This window comes from Drosophila sulfurigaster, chromosome 3 (genome assembly GCF_023558435.1).
Source record: "Drosophila sulfurigaster albostrigata strain 15112-1811.04 chromosome 3, ASM2355843v2, whole genome shotgun sequence".
NCBI classification, from domain to species: domain Eukaryota; kingdom Metazoa; phylum Arthropoda; class Insecta; order Diptera; family Drosophilidae; genus Drosophila; species Drosophila sulfurigaster.
The window spans coordinates 48,235,485-48,258,203 of record NC_084883.1 but is presented as its reverse complement, the minus strand read 5'-3'; the positions used below and the strand labels follow the sequence as shown (position 1 = coordinate 48,258,203).

Below are 22,719 nucleotides of genomic sequence, written 5' to 3'. Positions count from 1 at the left end.
AGCATATTGTGGCTGTCAATGCCAGAAGTCGCTCTATAACAAGATGAATATGATTAAACATTTGAGTTATAAATAATAAAAATTATATATCCATTATTCCATCAACGATCGAAATAAAAATACGCCTTTAAAGGGTCTCTGATAGCCTATCAAGACTTAATAGAAATACAAAACGAGTTCCGAGCTGGAAAACTGAGCAGCATTGCATAATTAAAGAGTCTGAAGTTTAGACTATAAATAGCCTTGCTTTAAATAGACCTAATGAACTTTAAATGCTTTGCAGGGTGTGTGTTAGTCGCTGCACACTTTGCTCACACTCGATTTATTCTATATTTTATTTTGTTTGCTTCGAGTGAAAAGCTGTCACGACAGGCCTGAATGTTATGGGTATACTAGACGTATGCTCGTTTTTTTTTCTACACACAGATATATAACAACTTCGACCTGACCCTGGCTAATGTAATAATGCTTCAGCTTGAGCGCTATAGTTTTGAGCTACAGTCGAGCGCCAGACTGAAGCGCAGTGCAAACAAAAACGCAGCGAATTTTCAACTAGCTTATCAGAAACAGCGTAGCACAACATTGCGTATACGTAACGGCAGCCAGCAGAGTTCTATATGCTAACTGGCTCTCGCTCGCTTGCTTGCTGGCTGACTGTCTGCTAGCTGGCTGCTTGGCTGCTTTCGACTGTCTAGTAGCTGGCTCGCCTCAGTTAACACACAGGTGTCAATGCATACGGTACGACAACTCGACGCGCGCTCGCTACAACAACAACAGCAACAAAAGCAACAGCAAGAGCAAGAGAAACATTTAATACTACAACAAACGGATATATACGACAACGAGTAAACTTTATATATAAACGACACATTTTAATTAACATACGCGTCGCCGCTTCAGTTCGACGCACTTATTCTTTGACTTTAGTCTTTCGAACGAAGAACGAAACAACTTCCTCAGTTCTCCAAAATTAAGAAAAAACACTTCTCTCTCTCACATTAACGTCACTCTCTCTTACAAATCGTGTAGAGAATTGTTATATATACGCACAGACAACAATTTGAAATCAATTTCGAATCATGTTGGATCCCATCTCGGATACACCGCTGGTGCTGGCGTATGTCTTCATGTCGCTGTTGGTGCTCATTGTCTGTTTTATCATCTTTAATGTCGTCCACAAGCTGTATCAGGGCATGTCCGACGATGGCGCTGTTATCGGAGCACGCGTGGGCGTGTCAGTGAGCAGCAGCAGCAGTCCATCGATGCTGGAAGTGGATGCCTTGAAAACCGGTTAAACAACGAATAGTTGAATAGAAGACGACGACGGCGGCAGCTGTTTCTCGTTAACGAACACAACGCAACGAGAATCGGAATCTCGCAGAGCAGAGCAGAGAGAGAGAGGCGACCGCATTGCGTTGCGCCGGTTTTAACAAGAACAAAACACAAACATTGTACATAGCCACACACAACAATAGCAATTAGAATTAGACTAACTCTTAACTACGTTTAAAACCTAGTACTTATCAATTACTATATTAACAATTTTACATGTATATAAATGCTAAAAAGAAGCATCATCACGCTGTGTTAGTCACTTACTTAAGGTGGGCGGCTTTTTAGCCTGCGGTGTCTAGTCCAACTTAATTAGCCATATCACTTAGGGTTAGACACACAAACAAAAGCATTAACATTGCCGTCGTCATGACCGCTCGACATTGATATTGTCAACAAATATTAAAAAGAAACACAACAATAATATATATATGTGGAGAAACAACTGGAAATTAGTTACGACAAGTGCCTTAATTATTGCGCTGCGTTCATTTTCAAGTACAAAGCGATTGAACTAGTCAGTCACTCGGGCAGTTGGCCATTTAGTTGTTTAGTGTGTTGGGCCACAAAAGTCGCCTGATCGAGTTAATGCCTCTGTTATCATAATTGAACTTGTTATCTCTCGTACTCGCACTCGCACTCGCAGAACACTGTGTGTGTGGTAGGAATGTGGCATGCAATCAATAATTGGTCGCATTGATTAGAGGGACGTCATGCGTTGAGCCGGACGAGCTTAGTCGTAAAATGATTCATTGATTTATACATAGGTTTATTTAAAATAGCATGTTCATCTATAAATTTGCAATTAGGCGCGTTCTTTCCGTTCCTCTTCAGTTGTGTTACGTTTTCTGCCTGCCGCTGTTGATGTTGTTCGTGGTGTTCTTGCCTGTTGTTGTTGCCTGCTTGCGGCGCCCTTGCAGCATCATGATGAGTGCGGAGTGGGCGCATCAATCCGTCGGATCACTGTCAATGGAAATGATTCTCGATTTCTTGTTTAATGTTCTTGCTTGCTTGTTTCTTACCCTGAATAGGTCTTGGGGTGCTGTGACGCCAAGTCATCATCCTGACTGCCTAGCGCCTTTTTCACATACTGAGAGAATAAAAGAAACATTTTAGAATACTCAGATAATTCACAGATTATACAACATGTTTACCATTGGATTCAATATGATCTCCTCCTCCATTTTGTTGATCTGTTTAACCAAATCGAGCACTTGCGTTATGTTCGTTTGCACATTGAGGAACATGTCCGGTAAGTTGTATTGCTCTGGATCATCCTTGAACAGCACCATGCCATCCTTTTGATTGATACTGGCAAAGATCTCACCCGATTTGATCTGCAATACAAAAGTAATTTTAATATGGTTAATCAAAAAGAAATTGCTTCATTCTTACCATATTGAGGATGTAGCGTTCCGCTTCAGCGGCACTGGGCAGCTGGACACGACTGGCGACATCGCTGAGCGAGAGCGTGAGAAATGTTTTCGTCAGTCGCTGTATGTTGCGCTTGTAGAGCGATGTGGCCACCTGTTTGGCCAGTCCCATGTTATTATCACGCGTAAATGCTTCACTGTATTTGAGTATAAGGATGCGCAGCTCCTCGCTGGACGAATTGTCATACACATTGACCAGGTCATGATAATGATTTGCCAGCGGCTTCATGAAGCGCCCAATAACTTGTGCGTTCTTTGGTATATACGCAATCTACATTAGAGAATAATTGAGTTATTGATTTGAGGTATTTGTTGTTTAGAAGGAAGATCTTACCTTGCCCTCGACAATGAGTGAAACCATGAGAAACTTTTTGTATGCCTCCAGCATAATGTGAGACATGGCCATGGCGGGCGTGGTGATGCACACCTCAAAGAAGTACAAAGCACGCTCGTAGTTTTTAACCGCCGTATAGATCATGCCGCCATAATAATAATACAGCAAAAAGTACTTTGCATCATTGTTGGCATCCTTAAAAAGTAAAGTCGAAACATTATAATTGAGTACTTTGAAAAATAAGCTATATTATGTTATTAATGATAGTCTAATATTAATTTAATATTACAACAAAGCACAGCATCATAGTAACGAAATCTTCAACACTTTGGTAAATAAATAAAGATTGTTCTAAGAATAAAGAATGTGGCTAGTGTGAGGGTTGAGGGTAAGATATTCATTAAGTTTTGCCTTTGATAATTATAATTGGCTAAGAGAGTTTTCAACATGAGCTATTATGGACATTATTAGAAGAAAAAAGTTTTAGGAAGCTTCGGTCAACTTAAATATATTTGAATAGGCAATTGAATTTAGGATTCGATTTGACGATTAAGGATTTTGAGAATGATGGAAGCTCTTCCTTTCTCCACGTCGCTAATCATCATATCGAATGATGACAATGTGTGAGAGGTATGAGAGATGGTAATCATGCGAGTCTTTGGCACACGTCAAAAAGCTCAATCAGTTTAACATCTAAAAACGATGACTTAGACTTGTAGAATTGTACCACGTAAATATACTGGCTCTAAATGTTCTTCTACCTTTGTCCACTAATAAGCTTGTGTAAAGAATTAGTTAGCTAGTTACCAGCGTATGTTGTGGCTGTTGTTGCTGTTGATTTTTGCATTCGGCGGCAACGGTGGAGATGTCTGTGATGTCCGTATCCAAAAATGGCAGCACCACGTTAAAGTGTTTCGCTTTGAGGCTAAGCTGGCAGAGATCGGCGTGTATGGGCGTTAGTTGTGTGTCCAATTGTCTGATTTGCTCAATGGCACGCGATAGCACCTTGATGCCCAAAATGCTTAGATTCTTCTGCACCAGAAAGTCCGTAAACAAATGGCACGTCTCATAAACTAAAAATTTGTATGTGGCACGTTAGATATTTCTATCTAAATAATACATTTTAACTACTCACATGGGCAGACGGCGAAGCGCAACTGCTCGGCATTGCTGCGTTGCACAAAGTCGCGCATCAGTTGTATGATTTGCGTCGGTTCCGGATTCGAGGAGGCGACACTATGCAGCTTGCCAAGCAGCACATAGAGCACGCCAAGTGTGTGCTGTTGCATGTCCAGCGTTTCGAGCACATTGTCCAATATGCTCCAGTTGCGCACGAGCAGCGACAGCGATTCGGGCAACTCATCGGCCAGCTCTCGATAGCTGCCTGCAACAAGAATAATAATTGTGAATTTGTATTGCCAATTAATTTACTCCATTCCTCTCTCTCTCTCTTTCGCACTCACACACAAGAGGAGACCGGAGGAGAGAAAGAACCCGGCGTTGCAAAAAGCTTACCTGCAGCACTTAGTGTGCGCACCTGATTCACATAGTTTTCTAGTGCGCTGCCCATTGTTGCAAATGTGTTTAAGAGTCCGAGACTACAGCGGTATATTCAATATTTTATCGCTAAGAACTAATAAATTAAATAAAATATAAAATCTTTTATACGCGTTTGCGTTTTTCCTGTTCACAGTGTGACCGTTCGACGTTATTAGCGAAATATTTTGCACACTGCGGTTTTGCACAAGGTGGCAACCTTATTCGTGCCGCTGGACGTTAGCGATGAGACTTTTTGAAATGTTTTAATTCAATGCTAAATTCTTTTAAAATGTATTATTTAAAATTAAATTCTTTTTTTATTTATTATTACAGTTGTACACTATTTATATCACAGGTTGTATTTGGTTGTTAAAGCTGTGATAGTTTGCCAAATTGCAGCTGTTCGTTAAGGGGTGCACTAAGCATTATTTTAACCTCAAGGCGCTGTAAATAAACAGCTGATTATGTAGTGTCCTTTAAAATAGCATTCGTTTTTGTGTTTTATTGCGTTATTATTGAATTGAAATATTACTTATTTTGATAAATAATTCTTTGGTACTTACTATCTTTTAAGTTTTTGGTTAGTTTACCAAATTACAGATGATTTCTGTTATGTTAGTCACAAGCAACTGTTAAAATTGAACACTGCTAAACAACAGGGTGTTCGTTAGTAGCTGTTAAATTTAAAACAAACTGCACACTGCTGGCGGTTAACTGAAGAGGCGCTGTTAAAATCAGCTGTAAAGGCAGTGCTCAAGATTTGGAATTGGCGTCTGTGTGTTTTGTTTACTTAATTTCATAATTTATTTACAATATGGAATTGCCGGCACGCATTGTTTATGTGTGCAGTCTGTGTCTACGACAATATGATTTGCTGGAGGATCTGCGTGGCCACATGATGTTCTTCCATGGTTATAAACCGTTGCCCACATCAGGAGTTAAGCAGTTAAATGCCAAGCAAACAGAGACTCAGCTGTCCAAAAGAGTCTCAATGCCGCCACCATCGCCATCGCCACCTGCGGAGCTACAACCAATGCCCTTCAAGGACTTTCGCTTGGCGCTGCGCGTGAACATGCGAGTGCCGTAAGTATTTTTCTTCCTTTTGGTCCAAAGTCAACCGTAATTGATGTTCCTCATTTTAGCTGCACTGAGATCACTGGATGCGTTTACAAATTCGAGGATGCCAACAAACAGACGCTGCATGGCAAGTGCCACAAGGGTGAGACTTATAGCTGCAGCGAGTGCGGACTGGAGCAAGCAAACTGGCGACGCTGCTCGGCGCATCTGTGGAAGGAGCATCAAATCGATGTGGATTTGCTGCAATGTCCCGTGGCAGGTTGCGACTACAAGTCGCCGCTATCAGCCCTCGTCTGGCGGCATATGCGGGTACATAAGAAGTGGCGGACCAGAGTTTTGCGACGCGAATTGTGGCGACGTCGCATCCAGAAGCAGCAGCAACAACAACAGCAACTGCTGCTGGACGAGGCAACCAACAGCCAGGCGCCATTGCAGCCTGCAGCAGAGGTGAAGAAGAACAAATACTATGCGGAAAAGACTTGTGAGATTTGCCAGCAGAAGTTCGTCAATGGCAAAACGCTATCGAAACATGTGAAGACAGTGCACAACAAAATCAAACCCTTCATATGCAACGTGTGTGGCAAGAAGACAGCGCGCAAAGCTAGCTTAATCGTAAGTGCAACATCATATAGAAGATTGAATTGTCCATTAAATGATTTCCATTCCAGATACACATGCGACAGCATACAGGAGAGAAGCCTCTAAAGTGTGAGCACTGCAAATTTGCCACTCGAGATCCCAGCTCGCTGTTCAAGCATCGTCAGCGGCATTTAAAGGATGCAACAGCCACAACTGTGCCGCCAACTTGTTAGGATTAAGATTAAGTTTAGTTAAGGACTCTAGTTTGAATTTTAAATGTTCATTTATTGAGTTTACGTTTACCATTTAATGTTAATATCATTTTAGAATCTGATATGATTTTGGTTTTGGTTTTTTTTGTTTTTCTTTTTTACAACATTTTGAAATTTAGCTTATGTTGGTTTACGTTTTTATTTTTTTGGATTTGTTTGGTTTATTAATTGTTTTTATATTTAAACTAGTTTTCTTTTGTTTATTTTGTAATTGTAATTTTAAAAATCTAACCTCATCGTCTTGTGGTCTGAGCCTCTTTCTCCAGGTTCTCTGTGTACGCTTTCCAGTATTTCAGTTAGCCTCAGTCCATTTTTGTGAGATCGGCGCACACAATATATAATTAATATATATATATATATATGCGTGTATGTATGTATGTATATCGTAATATATAATTGCCTAATTGTTTATAATGTCAACTCAACATAAATAGTTTTAATATGTTTTTTTTTTTGGTTTCTTTTTGTTTTGGTAATTAATTAATTTAATTATTTTTAGTTGATCGTTTGAAGTGATCTGATTCGGCGACTCCGATCTGAAGAGTCTTAAGAGTTAAGTATGTATTAAGTATTGTGGTACTTTAGCTGTGTTTTTACTACTCGATTAATCATTCCAAATCAATAATGTGTATATATTGTTCATTTTGTTTTTGTTTTGCAATAATTTTTATTGTCTGCGTTTGATTCGAATATCAAAACATTTTTGTCGCTCTCAAGTACATATTTAGAGATAAAATGATGCTATGTTTGAAATAAAAGTCTTCAGTGTAAAATTGTTGAAATACAATTAAGAATCTCTATTTGTTTATTTACAATTGTTTGGAAAATGAAAAACAAAATATTGATAGAGAATTTGTCACTGTTGTCATTGCCTCGTCACTCTTCAGGAGAATGAGTCCCTGATCTTTGATCTCTGAGTTGTCTCTCTCTCTCTCTCTGTCTTTGTGCTGTGTTTGTTGTTGCGCCCCATTTCAAGCCTTGGTCTCAACGACGACGACATTTCGCGCTCTCTTCGATATTTTTTGAGTGGAATACAAAATAGAGAAATTATGCAATTTTAATTAGCTGACACATCTGCCCAGACATAGCCAACATATTACCATGCAATAATAAATCTTATTTATTTTTTTATTTTGGTTGTTTTTTTTGTAGGGTGTGAAGAGGGGGAGAGCTAGATGAACTAGTGAGCGATGCCGATGTGGGCGAATTGTGCACATTATATTGATTTATAGTGGAGACAACAACAACAAGTTTAGTACAACAAATGAGCGTGACATTTGAGACAATGAAACTGCACTGCGATCAGTAGTTGAATTATATAATATATACTAAAAAAAAAGATTACGAGTTGGAATTATGCTGATATATATATATATAGTAAATGCGTGTTGTGATTACGGCTACGTTCTATGAAACAACTAACGAATATTTCAGCTAGCTTTTTTCTTTTTCTTTTTTTGTTTTCATATATGTATATATTGACATATGCTCTCGACTATCCAGCAGATCGATTTGATTCGATTCGATTCAACTAATTTATTATGTTTACGATGCATCCATCAAATCTTAAAATGTAAAACATTCTTTTCTTTTTTCACTTACTTTCTACATTTTATTTTGTTGGGAGATTATTTCTGTATATTATTAAATTGTTTTTCCTTTTTTTTGTTTTACTTATTACTTTGTTCTTGTATTTAGATTAGTTCACTTTTTATTTTGTGCGCCGCATAATAAATGCTGTAGGGGGAGGAGTTCACGCCCCCCCCAAAAATACTTGGAACAGAACGAAAAACAAAAAAGTAGAAAGAGGACTACGATAAGAGAAAGAGTTTTCTTCTCCTTAGTCAGCTTTCGATTGGCTAGTTACGTTAATTTTCTTCACTTAGAGGCTATTAGGAAACAGTTGTATCTACATAGGTCTATGAGCGTCATCATCAGTAATTGTTTTAATCCGTTTACGTTATACCGTTATGTATAAAAAAAAACCTAATGGAAGTTATGATTAGAATATCATCTCTTTTTGATTGATTTGAACTAAACACTACACATTACACATTTATCCGTCTGTATACTTATGTACAGTGTGTGGAATAAGTATTCCGACCGTATAACAACTGAGCACGTGAAATTATATAGAAAAAACGCACACACATACATCATATGCTATATGAAAAAATCATTTTCAGGCCTAGAAAAATTGCTTATAAAAATTGCGATCAACTCGCGGGGGATTTTGCCTCATCAAGATCTACCAAATATCTGTATATATAATATATAGATTTATATATAAGTATATGTTAAAAAAACCAGAGTTTTAAATACGAAATGAAAATCTTTCCTCAATTTCGTTAGCGGTTCTTTTTCTCCTTCCTTAAATGCATTTTAAAAACAGGTGAACGAGTTTGATTTCGGTTTTTGATTTGGATTTGGTTTTGTTTTTGGTTTTGGTTGTGGTTTTTGATGCCTTTTCTTGTTGCGTTTCGCTTCGATATCTGTTTGATTTTCTGTTTCAGTTTCTGTATCATTTTTTTTGTTTTCAGTTTCAGTTCCGGGGCACAATTCTGTACGTTAGGGGCCGTCGAGCATCAGACCGTGGTCACACGATCGATCTCAACATAACGCACAGAATTGTCGCTTTGTCAGCAAATCACCTCCTTTTCATCCAACACCGCCGTATCCATGGAACTGAGCGATTTGAGTCGCGTCTGCAGCACCGAAGAACCGCGAAGTTTCCGTTTGATTTTCCTGTAGAGTAAAAGTTGATTAGCAAAAGCGTTGATGAAGGTTTAAATGTATATCTTATTTTATGCCAAGTTTTGAGCTAAGCTCCTTGACAAACATTTTCCTATTCTGTTTAGAAATGTGTTGAGTTCTTCTAAGAATATCCGAATGCACTCTCTCTCCCATCTCCAGTTGGTAGCGAACTTACTTGTAAGCAAAGGCGGCGAATGCACAACACGAGAGCACAAAGATGAGACAGAGTGTGGCAAGTATTTCGGCGGGTAGTTTCATCAGAGCGGAGCACTGCAGGAAGGCCTCATCATCGCCGGAAGGACAATGCCGGATGCCGTCACACCAAATGCTCGCATTCACACAGGCGCCCAGCTCGGCACACTTGAACTGACAATCCTCTGTAATACAATAAACCGGATTACAAAAAGGAATACAAGTTGCAGTCCAGACAAACTCACCAGCTATGCTGAGCGTGGGTCGTGGCACCAACTCCATCCAGTTGAAGGTGAATTCGCCATTCGTGGGACGCAGAAACTCAACGCTGATGGCTTTGGAGCGATTAATGAGCGCAAAATTGGGACGTTCATTCCAGCCGGAGCTAAAGATCTCCACAAACTCGTACGCACTCGAATCGGGACTCAACGGACAGGCGACAATGGTGAGACCTGAAAGTGGAGACTTTGTTTAAATAAAATGCAATTGTAGTTCCTTTAAAACTTACCTTCCGATGTAGTAAGCACAACGCGTGACTTTGTTTCACACAACCAACTGTTGGTCTGTAAATAAGTCGCATTCAGCGTCTTCTTCGGATTGTGTCTGCTCAGAAAGATGGCCTTGAGGCGCACATACAGAAACTTGTTGCCATTGGAAGGTTCTATCAACCAGGGTCGAGAGCGACATTCAATCTGTTGGGAGGATGGAAGAAACACTTTAAATTGCTGCAATTTAAATCATATAGACTTCACTTACATCTCCAAAAGTCATGTCAATGGTGCCACTCGGTCCGAACTTGCGTCTGCCATCTTTGCAACTGGTTGGCGCCTTCACGAACTCAAACATTCCCTCGAAGTTGGCCGTATCAGGATCATCCAGCGTCGTCATGTTGTGCGCTATGAAGTGCACCTCCACATCGCGTCCTGTTGAAGTGTATTCCACAGGCAAATGCGTCTGATTCGATGAGTTGCAAACGCAACCGCGATGCAACAATATGGAATCCGGATAAGGACGCTCAAAGATCTATAAGGAAGAAACAATTAGCAAAGAAATTAGTATGATAAGATAGTAACTAAATGTATAAGGTTGTTCTACGCTACTTCTACTGAAATATTTAATTCTTTTCTGACTCTATTTCCGTTATCGCTTTGCTCTGAGCAAATCATTTTCGCTATGGTCTAAACTTTTCTCAATATTTACATTAATTTTTTAATTCAAAAATCTATAAGGGAGATAGGATTAGGTTATTTCTACTAAAATACTTAATTCTCACCTGATTTCTTAATTAAGGCTTCTATATGGTATATAGAATAATAAGTAAATATATAAGATAGATCTAGGTTACTTCTACTGAAATACTTAATTCTTCCTTGACTCTATTTCCAATGGTTCTTTTATGGCTTTACTCTGATGAAAACTTTTTTGTTACTCGCAATACTTAAATTCATTTCTTATATATAATAATATATTTACGTTTAACCAATTAAGTGCTAAGTAATTAGCAAATATATAAACATAAAAGAATGAGTTAAACAAAAAAAGACTTCTAGGTTGTTTCTGGATTCTATATCCAAGATTTCTTTAAATGATCTCTACTGATCTAAGCTAATATTTTCTTGTTTCTTAAATAAATTTCCTGATAATATTACAATTCTACTTTTGAGTAAAAAAGTACAGTGTTTTTATTTCAGGGTCTATTTCCAATAGTTTTTTTTTCATGCCTTCCTTTAATGGAGTAGTTAGCCTTGTCATCAACGATTCATATTATTATATATTAAATATAAAATGTCGAAGACCTGTTCTTCAAGGTGTATTATCATCAGATTTTATATTGACTTCTTCTAAACGAATCTTTATCATTAAGAACTCACTATCCTTAAGTAAATTCCCTTTTACGACTGTAATTATTATGTGAAGTAGAAAAGATCTATGGGCTGTTCTTCAATATAGTATTATAATTCACCCCACTCACACCTTTTAATTTTAATCAATGAAACCTAATCTCTACTTTACCTCCACTCGCACATTGGTGTCGCCGTAGCAGAAGGAACGATTGATGTCCTCGTCGAGACGTGCGTAGCAAGGACGATTCGACGTGGTCACTTTACGGAGCTTGATTCTCACTCGCTCGCCACGCAACGCCTCAAAGCGATAGACGCACTTAAGATGCCGAGTGCCTCCTCGGCCAAAGAGAAAGATGTTCCGCACGCTGCGGAAAATGGCCGGATCCTTGCGATCCATGAGGCTACTGACAAACTTGCGATTGCAGTCGAGTTCGCCGCCACCTTGAGGCAAACCGTCCTGATGCAGATCAATGAACTCGTACTTTAGTTTAAAGTCCAGCGGTCTAAAAGCAGACTTTGATGTAATTCAACAATTCAAAATTAACCTTTCAATTACTCAACTCACCTGAGCACTGTGGACTCGGTGTTGCGTAGCTCGAGCGTGATAGCATCGCTACTGGACACATAGCTTTCGGAGATGGTGCAGGGACGCGCGTAGGTTTCATTGATGTTTGATCTGTCGCAGGTGCGTGGAATTGTGCCTCGGCAAAAGCGAGCGATGACATTCGTGGTGTTGTGCGAATAGTGTCCCAAGGCGGAGTAGCTGCTTGTTTCACTGATGCTGCAAACAGGAAGAAACAAGGATTAATATATGAGTAAGATCGAATATGGGATGTCTACTATTCATTTTATAAAGGTTTGACAAATTTAAGAAGTGAGTAACTTCAAAATACATTGTTAAAGTTCTTTGCATCTTTGTGTAACTATAGATATGTATAATAGTTTCTAATATATATTATATATGCGTTTATGTAGGTGGATAGACGGATGGCCAGAAGGCTAAATAAGCTATTATTGATTTAAACAAGTAAGAAGTCGAGTGTTCTCGACTGTGAGATACCTGCTACTCATTTTGAATAAAGGCAAAACAGTACGGTATTATTCTTAAAATATACCAAACTAATATACAACAAAAATATTAAAATATACCAAATTGTATTTGGTATATAGTACAATATAGTACTACATTCAAAATATACCATATAGCACTAAAACATACCAGACAGTCAGCCAAAGCAACTAAGACTCGAAGTAGGCAAGTAGGCAAAAATATTTCTTAAATAACTTCTATAATTTTTATCTGATTGCAACCAATCTTTTAGGAATCATAAATACATACTGTAATTTTTATTGTATGTACTATATCTTCAAAATTACCTCATTTTAAAAAACTTTAAAAAGGGTCAATGATTAATTTTGAGAACAAAATGTGATGGGAGTTGTAAAAATGTAAATGTAACGAAAACACACCTAACAGTCACTGCTGTGTCCTCGACTTACTACTTCCAAGCCTTTTCTTTACTATATTCTATAATTTTTTGTATATAGAGTATATGTGTATATATATATTTTTTTCTTTCTTTTAATTAAAATATATTTTAAACAGTCTCGTTTTTTTTTTAGCAACTCTTTTTATGTTAAATAAATAAAATATAATGCTGGCATTCCCTTCTTTTTTCTTTAACTACCTTATTCCATAATAGTAACTCTAATAATCTAAGTCTAATCCTTCTACTCACCAGTTGAGATCCTTGCAGACTGGAGCGTCGCGGAGCGTTCCATCCCAGATGCGGAGCATGCCGCTGCAATCCTCCTGGGTCTGCAGCACACCAATGGCGCCCACCGAAGTCTCATCGATCTGCCCGAACTCGGGATCCAAATTGAACTTGAGCACCGAGATCCAGACCTTGAAGCGGGACAACGGTTGATGCATACTCGAAGGACTGTTGGTGCGACGCGACAAACTCAGATGATCGAAGGTCTTGAAGACGCCCATGCCTTGGAGATGATAGAGACACGTCGAGTTGGGAGCCAGCGAGTGCTTGGGATTCTCGAGAATGCCGCGACCAGCGCCTCGAATCCAGAACTCGCAGGGTTTCTTGTTCTTCGAGTACGTTGGACTTTGTATGTCGACAAATTGCACCTCAACCTGAGAGTGTAAATAAAGTGAAACGTTGTGAGGGAGGAAATTGTGGGGTGCAAGTGTTTTCAGTCTTACCTCCAGCTGGAAACCGTAGAGCGGCAGCAGTTGCGATGAGGTGCCGGTGAAGGTGCCAAACGGCGACGTGCTGAACTCGACCAACAGCTCGGGGCCACTGGAGACAGCCGCGGGCACAGCCTGACCGCCGCCGCAGAACTTCAAAATGATGGGGTCACGTGTGGTGTAGCCATCGTATACGGTCACGTAGTCCTGCGGCAGTCGGGAGGAATGTGTGTGCAAAGTAGAGAAAGAGAGCGCGAGAGTGGGAGAGAGAGAGAGAGAGAGAGAGAGAGAGATGCATGAGGAGAGCACGAAATGAATGACCAAAAAAGAAACCGAACCGAAAAACCAAAATACAAAAAGAACGAACGAACGACAAATGTGAAATGGAAATGTTGTTCCATGTGCCTCTAAAAAAAAGGTCAGCTAAAGTCCGGGCAAAACATTTACACAAACTAAGTGAGAGAGAGAGAGACAGAGAGATGGTCAGAGAGAGACCGAGAGAGAGAGAGAGCGAAATTTTCGGGGCTAGCGAAAAGAAATTGTCTTTAAGTGCAGCTGCTCTAAACGCTCTGTGTGAGTGTGTGCTTACTTCTTGTGCTCAGTGTACAAAGAGTAGTGTGTGTGGTTTGTGTGTGAGTGTGTGTTTGTGTGCTACCCTGCGGGCCCATTAGGCGTATACGTGATGTTCTCGCTAACTAATCCCTGCTAAAAGGTCAAAGCGTTTGCGGCATTTAAAGCTGATTTTAAGTTTCGTTCGTTCGCTCGCTGCAAATGCTTTTATGACCCTTCTTTATGGACGCATCAAAAGTTTCGTTGGAGGCCAAGATTGCCTCGATATCATCTAAAAGATGTTGCCAAATCTGTGACAGACGTTTCAGCTGCTGTTCGAGAAGTTTGTGGTTGAAAGACGTGTTAAGCGGCTAAATTTCGTTTAACATCGATTTGCTCAATGTTTAATTTTTGATTTCATTAGTGGCTAATGAAAGCGTTTTAGTATTTTCTAATCTGAATTTTTGTTTAATTACTAATCACTTAATTTAAAGTTTTATTCATTTTGATTTAATGTATTCAATACACAATTAATAGTTGAATTAACTTATATGGAACTAATTAATTAACGGCTATTTTCGTAGCTCAAAGTTGAATATATACTACATAGAATAATAATAGATTAACATCTAGAATTTAAATGACAGTTGCAAATTCAAAATTTATGAACAAGAGTTTGTTTTGCAATAAAATAAGATTGTTTAGACCAAGTAGTTGAAAAGAGCGTGAGTCTATTAGGTGTATTGAGAAGTGCGTAACAAATAAATGACAAAGATTTCGTAATACTCAAAAAACAAATTCTGGAAACATCCATCGGTGGATAATACTTTTGGGGAACAGTGTTTGCTGTGATATAGTTTTTTGCATAGTTTTCAAATTTGAGTCAATATGTTTACATTCCTTTCTTCGCTTTCTTTTTGAATACCAAATTCTCTAACACAGTTATATGAGTATATTTTTAGAACGGTACAGGGTAAAGGGAATTAGCAACAAACGCTAAGAGAAAACTTTTTACAATTTATTGAGAACGAGTAGCGATGTCTCACAGTCGAGCAGACTCAGCTGTGGCTTTCTCTTTTTTTTATAATTAATGGACTTCCAAATAAATAATATAGTTTTTAGCGTTTTCAGTAAGATATTCAGTATTCAGAATATATTCTCTAACTAAGATATTGTTTTGCTTTTACTGAGAACGGGAAGTGAGTATCTCACAGTCGAGTAGACTTGATAGTATTTTTTAGTATATTAAAAGATTAAAAAATATTTATGAGTCATCATAGAATTTAAAATAAATAGAATAGTTTTCAGATTTTGCAATGCTTAATTATTTGTTATTTTCTTTCTAATAACTTTCTTTAACTAATTTATTCATTTAAATTCAGGAATTATACGAAAGTATAAACTAAGCTTTCGCTTTCCCTGTCATTTCTAACATTCTTAGTTAAGAACTGTCTTTACACAATTTTAAGTAATGCTGCCGACAATTTATGCAATTAGAATAAAGTCCTCATTTTGAATTCATGAATTCGGTGGACGCATAAACGTGGCATTAGCTGATTGCTGTGTCTCTTTGCTGTGTGTGTATTTGAGTGTGTCCGTGTTTATGTGTGTGTGTGTGTGTGTGTGGGATTGTTTTTGTGTGTGTTTTGGAGTGTGGTTCGGCATTGCTTTGATATTTTTGCATAATTTCATGCATTTTAATTGAGTTGAGCCTCCGCTTTTTGCACTTCACACTCGAGAGAGAAAGAGATGGAGAGAGAGGGAGTTGAGTGTGCGGCGTGGTCAGTGGCAACTGGCTGCGAGGAATGCGGCATGTGGCATGTGGCAAGCGGAAAGCGACATGTGCCGCAGGTGGCTGTGTTCGGTTGCCATGTTCAACCTTTTGGCCACGCATGACAAATTAGTTTTGTGGCTGACAACTTTAGCATTAATTTAACTGAGGTTTCAACCAGCCCAAGGCCCAACAGCCTCACACACACACACACACACACACACACACACACGCATACAGCCATGTTGCATGCCACAACCGCAAACAGGATCAGGTAATAGAGCACCGCAAATTTATTGAAAGCGTGGCAGCGATACGTATAAATTGTTGAAGAGGCAAAGCAACAAAAAAGGAAGAGTAGAGCAGAGTGAGAATGAGAGGGAAAGAGAGTGAGAGAGAGAGGGACAAATAGTGGAGGCAACACATGTGTGTTCTCATCGCTTTTCTCATCTGCCTTTGCGGCGATTATTCACACATGCCGCATCCAAAAACTGCCCAACACTTTGGCTTTGGCTTACAGCGCAACCAACAAAAAAAAGAGAAGAGTGAAAATCGCCAGCCTTCAGGACAATTTGTTAGCTGCAGTTCTCTGTCCTTGCAGCACTTTTTGAATGCCCAAAAAGTGTTTTCTGGACGCCACGAGAGCGAGCACGATTCGCCTAAGATTGGGGCGCTGATCCTGGTCCCAGGACAACGAGCATTTAATGGCGACAGTCGCATGGAATTAACAAGCGAGGGTTGCGACGACACTCGTGTTCTGGGTAGCAAAACGCAGAGTGCGTGGGTTGCCACAACACTTTGCCTTAGACTTTAGTTACTTTGTTAGTACAACGGCAATTAACTCAAACGTGCCTCGCTTAGAACAGCTGTCACTAGTTTTAATTAGAAGAAAATTGATTAAGACTGGTTGAAAAAGAAAGAGAGCTGGTAGACAAGGCTTTTTCACTTGCATCTTTAATATGAATATTTGAATTTAAGTTGTTTTCTAATTTCATGTATTTGTTTGTTTAAAAAGGTCAGATATAATTCAAATTAACACCAATACTTTTATATATTATCGTTTCAATAACGCCACTAACAATTATTTGTTGTTTTTCTTCGCTACTTTTGTGAAAAATATTAAACGACCTTCCTAAGAATAATGCCCAAACTTATATGGTTTATTTAATTAAACGTTTAAAGTAATTTATACAGGCATGCTTCGGTTTTCACTTTTGGTTTTCGTTTTGGAACCAAAACCGAGATTTTCGTGTTTTGGTCAAAAGTAAACAACGCGAAAAAATGTCTTTCGTATGTCCAATTTCCTGCGTGGATAGAACTCACATAAGGATATTTTTATCCTGCATAGTTTATTTATGCTTCCCCTGAAATATATTTGCCTTTTGTCTTTTTTTGCAAAGAAATAAGTACAAGCCTAATTGATGTTCTAGCGGTCTCAAAAGAACGACAATAAACCAAAGAGTCAACTACTTTTTTTCCTTTTCCAAATAAGATCCGATTTAATATAGAAAAAGGGATGTACTTTTTATTTCGGCAAGTCAAATTTTCTCGATTTGCAATTCGAAAGAAGAAAACGAAAACCGAAAGTGAAAACCGGAGCATGCCCGATAATGAGAACATTTCATTCCAAAAAGAAATTAATTTCATAGAAATTTAAAGAATTGCTTGAAGATAGTTTTAGAACCGATTTTTCAACGTCCCTATAAGTCTCATTGTTTGTATAAGCTGGCTTATAAAGACAATTTAGTTTCTTCAATGTCGCAATAGCGCTATGTGAGCTATAAGTTGGAATTAAAAAAAAAAAAAACCCAGCCTTATTGCATGGTGAAATGTCGCCCATTGTGTAAAAACTACAGTTTTCTAGTTTTTACCATTTCGGAAGAGCTTTAATAGTTCTGTCAGTAAATTCGAAAGAACAAACCACGTTTTGTATAAAGAATAAAAAGTTCGCCATGAGAATTTCAATTGCACGTAAAAATTGCAGCCTCCTTACATTTACCGCTGTGATTGAGATTTAATAGTTCTGTCAGACAATTCATCATCTTATATAAAGATTAAATAGCTTCTTGAAGACTATTTGAGAACAGTGAGAACTTCCTCAATCTATGAATCTTCTTGTGGATACTTTTTAATTAACTTTATCTTTGCTTTGGCCATAAAAACCATTTTACAAATCCACATTTTTCTATACACAATCAAATATTCTTCGACGGCTTGCGGTCAACAGAGTTTTCACTGCATTCATTGGTTCGAAAGCTTCCTCAATAACATCTAAGTCGCCCCTCGAGCTACTACAAACTAGTAGTGACATTCTCTATTTCCTGTTACAGTGCTAACAACTCAAGCCACACTCTTTTTATGTCAACAAAGCTACTGCTCGAACCTCCCTCGCATGTAGTTTTTGTGGCTTTTTGCGAGGAAGCGAGGAAAAGCGAAAAGGAAAATGGGAAAAAGGCCCTCAAATGGTCGGGATGCAGCTTGGCTCGCTGGTTGTCAAAACATTTTAGTGCTAATTCAAGGCAAATAGCAGCGGGCTGAGGGAGGAGGAGAAGGAGGAGTCGCCACGGCGGCAAGTGGCATGCTACAAAGTGGAGTGAAATGTCCTGCAACGAACTTGCCAAACGTTCATCCCTCGTTGGCTTGAAGAAGTTGCTGGCCGGAAGGGAAAGCTAGCTGCTATTCATGAGCTGGATTGAATGTCGAAGCAGGGGACACAATAAGGGAACAGCTGGTAGGAGCTGGAAGGCTGAAGGGGGCGGAGGAGAATTGAGGGAGGAGGCTGAAGGCGTGCCTCGGCGTGCATTAGATGAATTGTGCTCGTGGCAATAATTTACACACAATTTACATAAGCCTAGAGCACGTCCATGCATTGAAGTGGAGACTGAGACTTTTCACTCCCCTCCCCTCATCCGCTCCAATTTATCCCCCCTCCCACGTCCCTCTTCCGCTGGACGCGCTTTTGTTGTGCGATTTATGATGTGCGTGTCGAGTGTTCATTAATATAAATCCAATGACGAGTTTGCCCCGAGATCCCCGCCATATAATGAATACATTATCTCTCATCTATCGCCATTCAATGAATGTTCTTTTGTGTGCGAGTCTATGTGTGTGTGTGTGAGTGTGATTGTGTGTGTTTATAGTGTGCATGTGTCTGATTAATTGTTTGCAATAGCAAAAGATGACAAACAATTGTTGCTAAAGATTATTGCTAATAGATCTGTGGACGGGAGTTCTTCGGTTTTTTTTTTTTTTTTTTTTTGGACGGGGTGTGTGAGGAATGAGGATGTGAAGGTGGTGGTGGAATATGGTGATATTATACTTAGATAACGTGCTTGTGACGCTACGACTAAATTTTTGATTTTCTTTTATGTGAAGAACTGAATTTTTGTTTGCATTTATCGAGAATTTAGTTTTTACCGTTGATTTCCATTTGGGTTTTACATTTTCCTATTAGAGAAAATATACACACATACATATATAAAGAATATAGCGATATATACAATATAGTTTTCTATATAGTCAAACTTTCTTATAATAGTTAATTTTCAGGGTGCAATCAAATGGCTAAATGAGGTGTCGACGTTCAAGTCAGCGACTAAAGAATGAATTTTATAAAGGGTCAAAAACGAGTCGATTACTTGTCTATATGGAGATATAAGAGATTGAAAATATAGAGGGATTGATCCTATTTTATATTTTTAACAACAACCTTTTTCTTATTTACGCTTAGTTTTTAAAAGTTTCTAAATTAACTGTTCTTCTTTTTCTCAAATCAACTTCCTTGGAAGTTTTCTTTAGGAAATGGTTTAATATAATTTTTTCTTTACTTTCTAAAATGTTTTTGTTAGTTTCTTTGTGATTTTATTGAATACCTTCTCAATTTAAGTGAATTTTGATCTATTTTAAATTATAGAAAAACTTTCCAGTGAAACTATTTCTTGTAAACTTTTCGTAATCAAACTTTACCTTTATGCTTAAGATATATTTTCTCTAAACTCTCTGTTATTTTACTAATCTAGTATATACTCTCAGTATTTTATTTATTACTTTAGAATCTATATATGATATAAAAGAACTATTCTTAATATTCATAATGTCTTTAAAATGTTCTTTCCTTTCTTTATAAGTAGTTTTGCAATTTCTTCTTTTCATTTTTTACTTTATACAATATCTTAGGTATAAGCTTTCTCATTTTTCACTACTTATAATTATTTTTTTATCGCTTGCATTATTATCTTGGTATTTCCCTTTTGATCCTGTCTATACAGAATATAAAATAAATTTTTATCTACATGCTTGCATTAAAAAGTTCTTTAAAGCAATAAAACTATTTTTGTAAACTATTACAAATCCAACTCTTCTTTTCTCTTTTTGTGTCTCACTTTATAGAATATCTCCTTTAAAAAGTTGCTCTTCTTTGGTTATTTGTCATTATTGAATTAACATTTAACCATATTATCGTGGTATTTTCTTTTATTTATTTCAGCTCTTTTCGGATTACAAAATAATTAAATTTTTTCTTTGAAATGTTCTTTGTAAAAAGAAAAGCTGTAAAACTATTTTGAATCCAACTCTTTCATTCTCTTTTCGTTTCTCACTTTAAATAATATGTATCTCTTATAAAAGCTTTCTCTTCCTCGACTAATTGCTATTATTGTATTATCTTTATTAAAGCAGAGCTCTAATCCATTTGCACTCGACATCTGTGTGAGAAAAGAGCTCAACTTGGATTTTAATTTTAAGCAATCTTTTTGCAATTCAATGTCTCAGATTTATTTGTTTTCCCTCATACATCACACAGAGAGCACTTGGGACTAATGAAAATTCCATTAATTTTCTATCTCTTCTCTATGCTTCAGCTTCTGCTTTTCTTTGTTGTTCTACATTTTTTTTTGCAGTTGTTGTTGCTGTATTTTTCTTGTTGCTGTTGACTTGGGCACTCATTAAGAGCTCAGTCAAAAGTTACGTGTTTCAGCTTAAAGTTTACTCGCTATATATACTGGTATATGAGGAGGAATTTGAAGAGATCCTGGAGCTGCCAGGAGTGTCCGGCATGTCCCGTGGACAATGACAAACAAAGAGGCTACGAAATTAACACTTCCCACAGATTCACACTGAAGCCTATCGAAGCTCAAGGCAATGTTGAATGGACAGACAGACAGAAAGACGGATGGATGGATGGGAAGGGTTAAGAGTTGGGAGGAAAAGGACACAGGACGCAGGACATACGTTGCAGTTGGAAGTGAGAACTGGGACATTGAGTGTGAGTTGGATCGTTGGTTGGAAGCTGGTCAAACAACAGATTTTTCCCAGTTTTGTCTTTCATTTCTTTCATTTTCAATTTGTCGTTTTTTGCGCAGTTTCGGCTCCTGGTCCTGTGTCCAGTGTCCTGTTTGCCGGCCATTGGCCAACAGAGGAAGTAATTTTTATACCGTGGTGCGCTCGTTAAAGTTGTTGGCATTGCAAGCCAACGCAACGCGCCTTGGGGCCAACCAACAGACAGACAAATGGACAGACAAAACGGACATCTAGTGACTCCAACGGACTAAAGACTGAAGACGGACGGAGGCAATAGAAGCGAGCGAGAGAGGAGAGGAAAGGAAGAGAACAAAGTAAAGTGCATTTTGAAGGCAGATTTAATTACCTGAATGTAATCGCAGTCGTTCCATGTTTTCAGCCTCGGCTCAAATTTCTTATCCTTGTCGCCGCCAGATGTTGCCGAGGACATTTTGTTGCTGTTCGCCGTTTCCTGTGTCGAGATCCACACCAGATTCCCCTTGGGCTGTTTGACCAGTATCAGCGCATGTTTGCCATGGGGCACATCGTGCTGCGAACACAATTAAATGCAAATTAATGAACTGATTTTCACCATAAATACTACAAAGCATAGGGCCAGAGAGTTGCATTACAGAAAACATGACAGCGACAACTGCGACAACGATTTCGACTTGGAGTAGCTTAAGTTACTGCTTCTTAAGTCATTCAATTTATTTAAATCTATGGCTTAAAATTACTTTTGCAGATTTTCAAGAGAATTTTCAAAGCATGTTTACGACTTTTAAGAGGAATTGAGTGGGTGATTTGCTAGCGAGCTTTATCAGTATTTATTTCCCTTTTTGCAAATTAATTAATTTATGTTAAAGTTCAATTTAAATTACTTTGCATTAAGCAGCAACGATAGCTCAATTTAATAAATCTCCAACGCAATTTTTTTGTTGAATTTGAACAATAATTAATTAATGCTAAAGTTCGATTTGAATAGCTGCCTTTATGATTGTATTTTATTGCATTTTGAGAATTAATTTATTTATGCTAAAGTTTTATTTAAATGCTGTTGCCCTAATGAGAATCAAGAGTTCAATTCAATAAATATTTAAACCTATAATGAGCAGCATAAACATTTTAGCTAAGAAAATTATCAAAAGAATTCGCTTCGAATATAAACGATTTTAAAGGTGAGTGCTTGGTTAAGTATAAGTGCAAAAAGAAAGAGAGATTTATCTGTGATAACGTAACAAAATTGTTAAGCAACTTTATAAGAAACAACTTGAAATTATTAATGCGAAAATTGCAAATCTAAAAGTGTTAAAACAACTTGACGAGGTTAAAAAGTTTAAGTGTATAATTAAATTATACGCATTAATAAACCCTCAGCCTAAAGCTAAACCCTGTTGCTTTGCTTTAGCAGATGTGAAAGGTTAATAATGTACATTTATTGTAATACGCAGCAGGACATTAATGCTAAGCACATGTCGAGCACCCTCTGAATGCTTTTTACGACTTGAGTTACTGCAGAATCCTTGCAGACACACACACACTCTCATCTACTTTAGCCGCAGC

The 22,719-nt window shown here is 38.0% G+C and overlaps 4 protein-coding genes across 7 annotated transcripts in view; 2 read left to right on the top strand and 2 right to left on the bottom strand.

Moving 5' to 3' along the window:
* The first annotated feature begins 712 nt into the window (after positions 1-712).
* Positions 713-1,577, top strand: LOC133841418 (uncharacterized). Its single transcript, XM_062273869.1, has one exon. It carries the CDS (start codon positions 1,080-1,082, stop codon positions 1,293-1,295), a length of 216 nt encoding a protein of 71 aa, XP_062129853.1. The 5' UTR covers positions 713-1,079; the 3' UTR covers positions 1,296-1,577.
* Positions 1,578-2,080: 503 nt separating this feature from the next.
* Positions 2,081-4,822, bottom strand: LOC133841413 (COP9 signalosome complex subunit 3). Its single transcript, XM_062273855.1, has 8 exons — positions 4,615-4,822; positions 4,235-4,483; positions 3,907-4,172; positions 3,100-3,294; positions 2,728-3,036; positions 2,487-2,669; positions 2,355-2,422; positions 2,081-2,295 (listed from the first exon to the last, which is right to left on the bottom strand). Exons 1-8 carry the CDS (start codon positions 4,667-4,669, stop codon positions 2,280-2,282), a joined length of 1,341 nt encoding a protein of 446 aa, XP_062129839.1. The 5' UTR covers positions 4,670-4,822; the 3' UTR covers positions 2,081-2,279.
* A 517-nt stretch (positions 4,823-5,339) lies between these two features.
* On the top strand, positions 5,340-6,533 carry LOC133841415 (zinc finger protein 449). Its single transcript, XM_062273862.1, has 3 exons — positions 5,340-5,721; positions 5,781-6,327; positions 6,384-6,533. The coding sequence occupies exons 1-3, from the start codon at positions 5,453-5,455 to the stop codon at positions 6,525-6,527; spliced, it is 960 nt and encodes a 319-aa protein (XP_062129846.1). The 5' UTR covers positions 5,340-5,452; the 3' UTR covers positions 6,528-6,533.
* A 138-nt stretch (positions 6,534-6,671) lies between these two features.
* Positions 6,672-22,719, bottom strand: part of LOC133841405 (uncharacterized) — a 54,565-nt gene continuing 38,517 nt past the window's right edge. For 2 of the 4 annotated variants that reach the window (XM_062273839.1, XM_062273841.1), the window contains 12 exons: positions 21,524-21,706; positions 19,297-19,326; positions 13,575-13,766; positions 13,096-13,505; positions 11,922-12,137; positions 11,526-11,859; positions 10,269-10,535; positions 10,021-10,204; positions 9,758-9,964; positions 9,496-9,697; positions 9,218-9,311; positions 6,672-7,576 (listed from right to left, as the gene is read on the bottom strand). In XM_062273839.1, coding sequence (XP_062129823.1) covers positions 7,538-7,576; positions 9,218-9,311; positions 9,496-9,697; positions 9,758-9,964; positions 10,021-10,204; positions 10,269-10,535; positions 11,526-11,859; positions 11,922-12,137; positions 13,096-13,505; positions 13,575-13,766; positions 19,297-19,326; positions 21,524-21,706 — 2,358 coding nt within the window. In that variant the 3' untranslated portion in view covers positions 6,672-7,537. Of the gene's footprint in view, positions 7,577-8,168; positions 9,312-9,495; positions 9,698-9,757; positions 9,965-10,020; positions 10,205-10,268; positions 10,536-11,525; positions 11,860-11,921; positions 12,138-13,095; positions 13,506-13,574; positions 13,767-19,296; positions 19,327-21,523; positions 21,707-22,719 lie in introns of all 4 variants that reach the window. The other 2 variants (XR_009894301.1, XM_062273840.1) reach the window with 2 other exon arrangements.

What these genes read in the sequence shown, in the direction of transcription:
- LOC133841418 (XM_062273869.1), top strand. Translation starts at nt 1,080, where the DNA reads ATGTTGGATCCCATCTCGGATACACCGCTGGTGCTGGCGTATGTCTTC.
- LOC133841413 (XM_062273855.1), bottom strand. Translation starts at nt 4,669, where the DNA reads ATGGGCAGCGCACTAGAAAACTATGTGAATCAGGTGCGCACACTAAGT. An exon ending in GCGCACACTAAGTGCTGCAG is followed by an intron (nt 4,484 to 4,614) that starts GTAAGCTTTTTG and finishes TTCTTGTTGCAG; the next exon opens with GCAGCTATCGAGAGCTGGCC. An exon ending in AACGCTACATCCTCAATATG is followed by an intron (nt 2,670 to 2,727) that starts GTAAGAATGAAG and finishes TTTGTATTGCAG; the next exon opens with ATCAAATCGGGTGAGATCTT.
- LOC133841415 (XM_062273862.1), top strand. Translation starts at nt 5,453, where the DNA reads ATGGAATTGCCGGCACGCATTGTTTATGTGTGCAGTCTGTGTCTACGA. An exon ending in CGCGTGAACATGCGAGTGCC is followed by an intron (nt 5,722 to 5,780) that starts GTAAGTATTTTT and finishes TCCTCATTTTAG; the next exon opens with CTGCACTGAGATCACTGGAT. An exon ending in CGCGCAAAGCTAGCTTAATC is followed by an intron (nt 6,328 to 6,383) that starts GTAAGTGCAACA and finishes TTTCCATTCCAG; the next exon opens with ATACACATGCGACAGCATAC.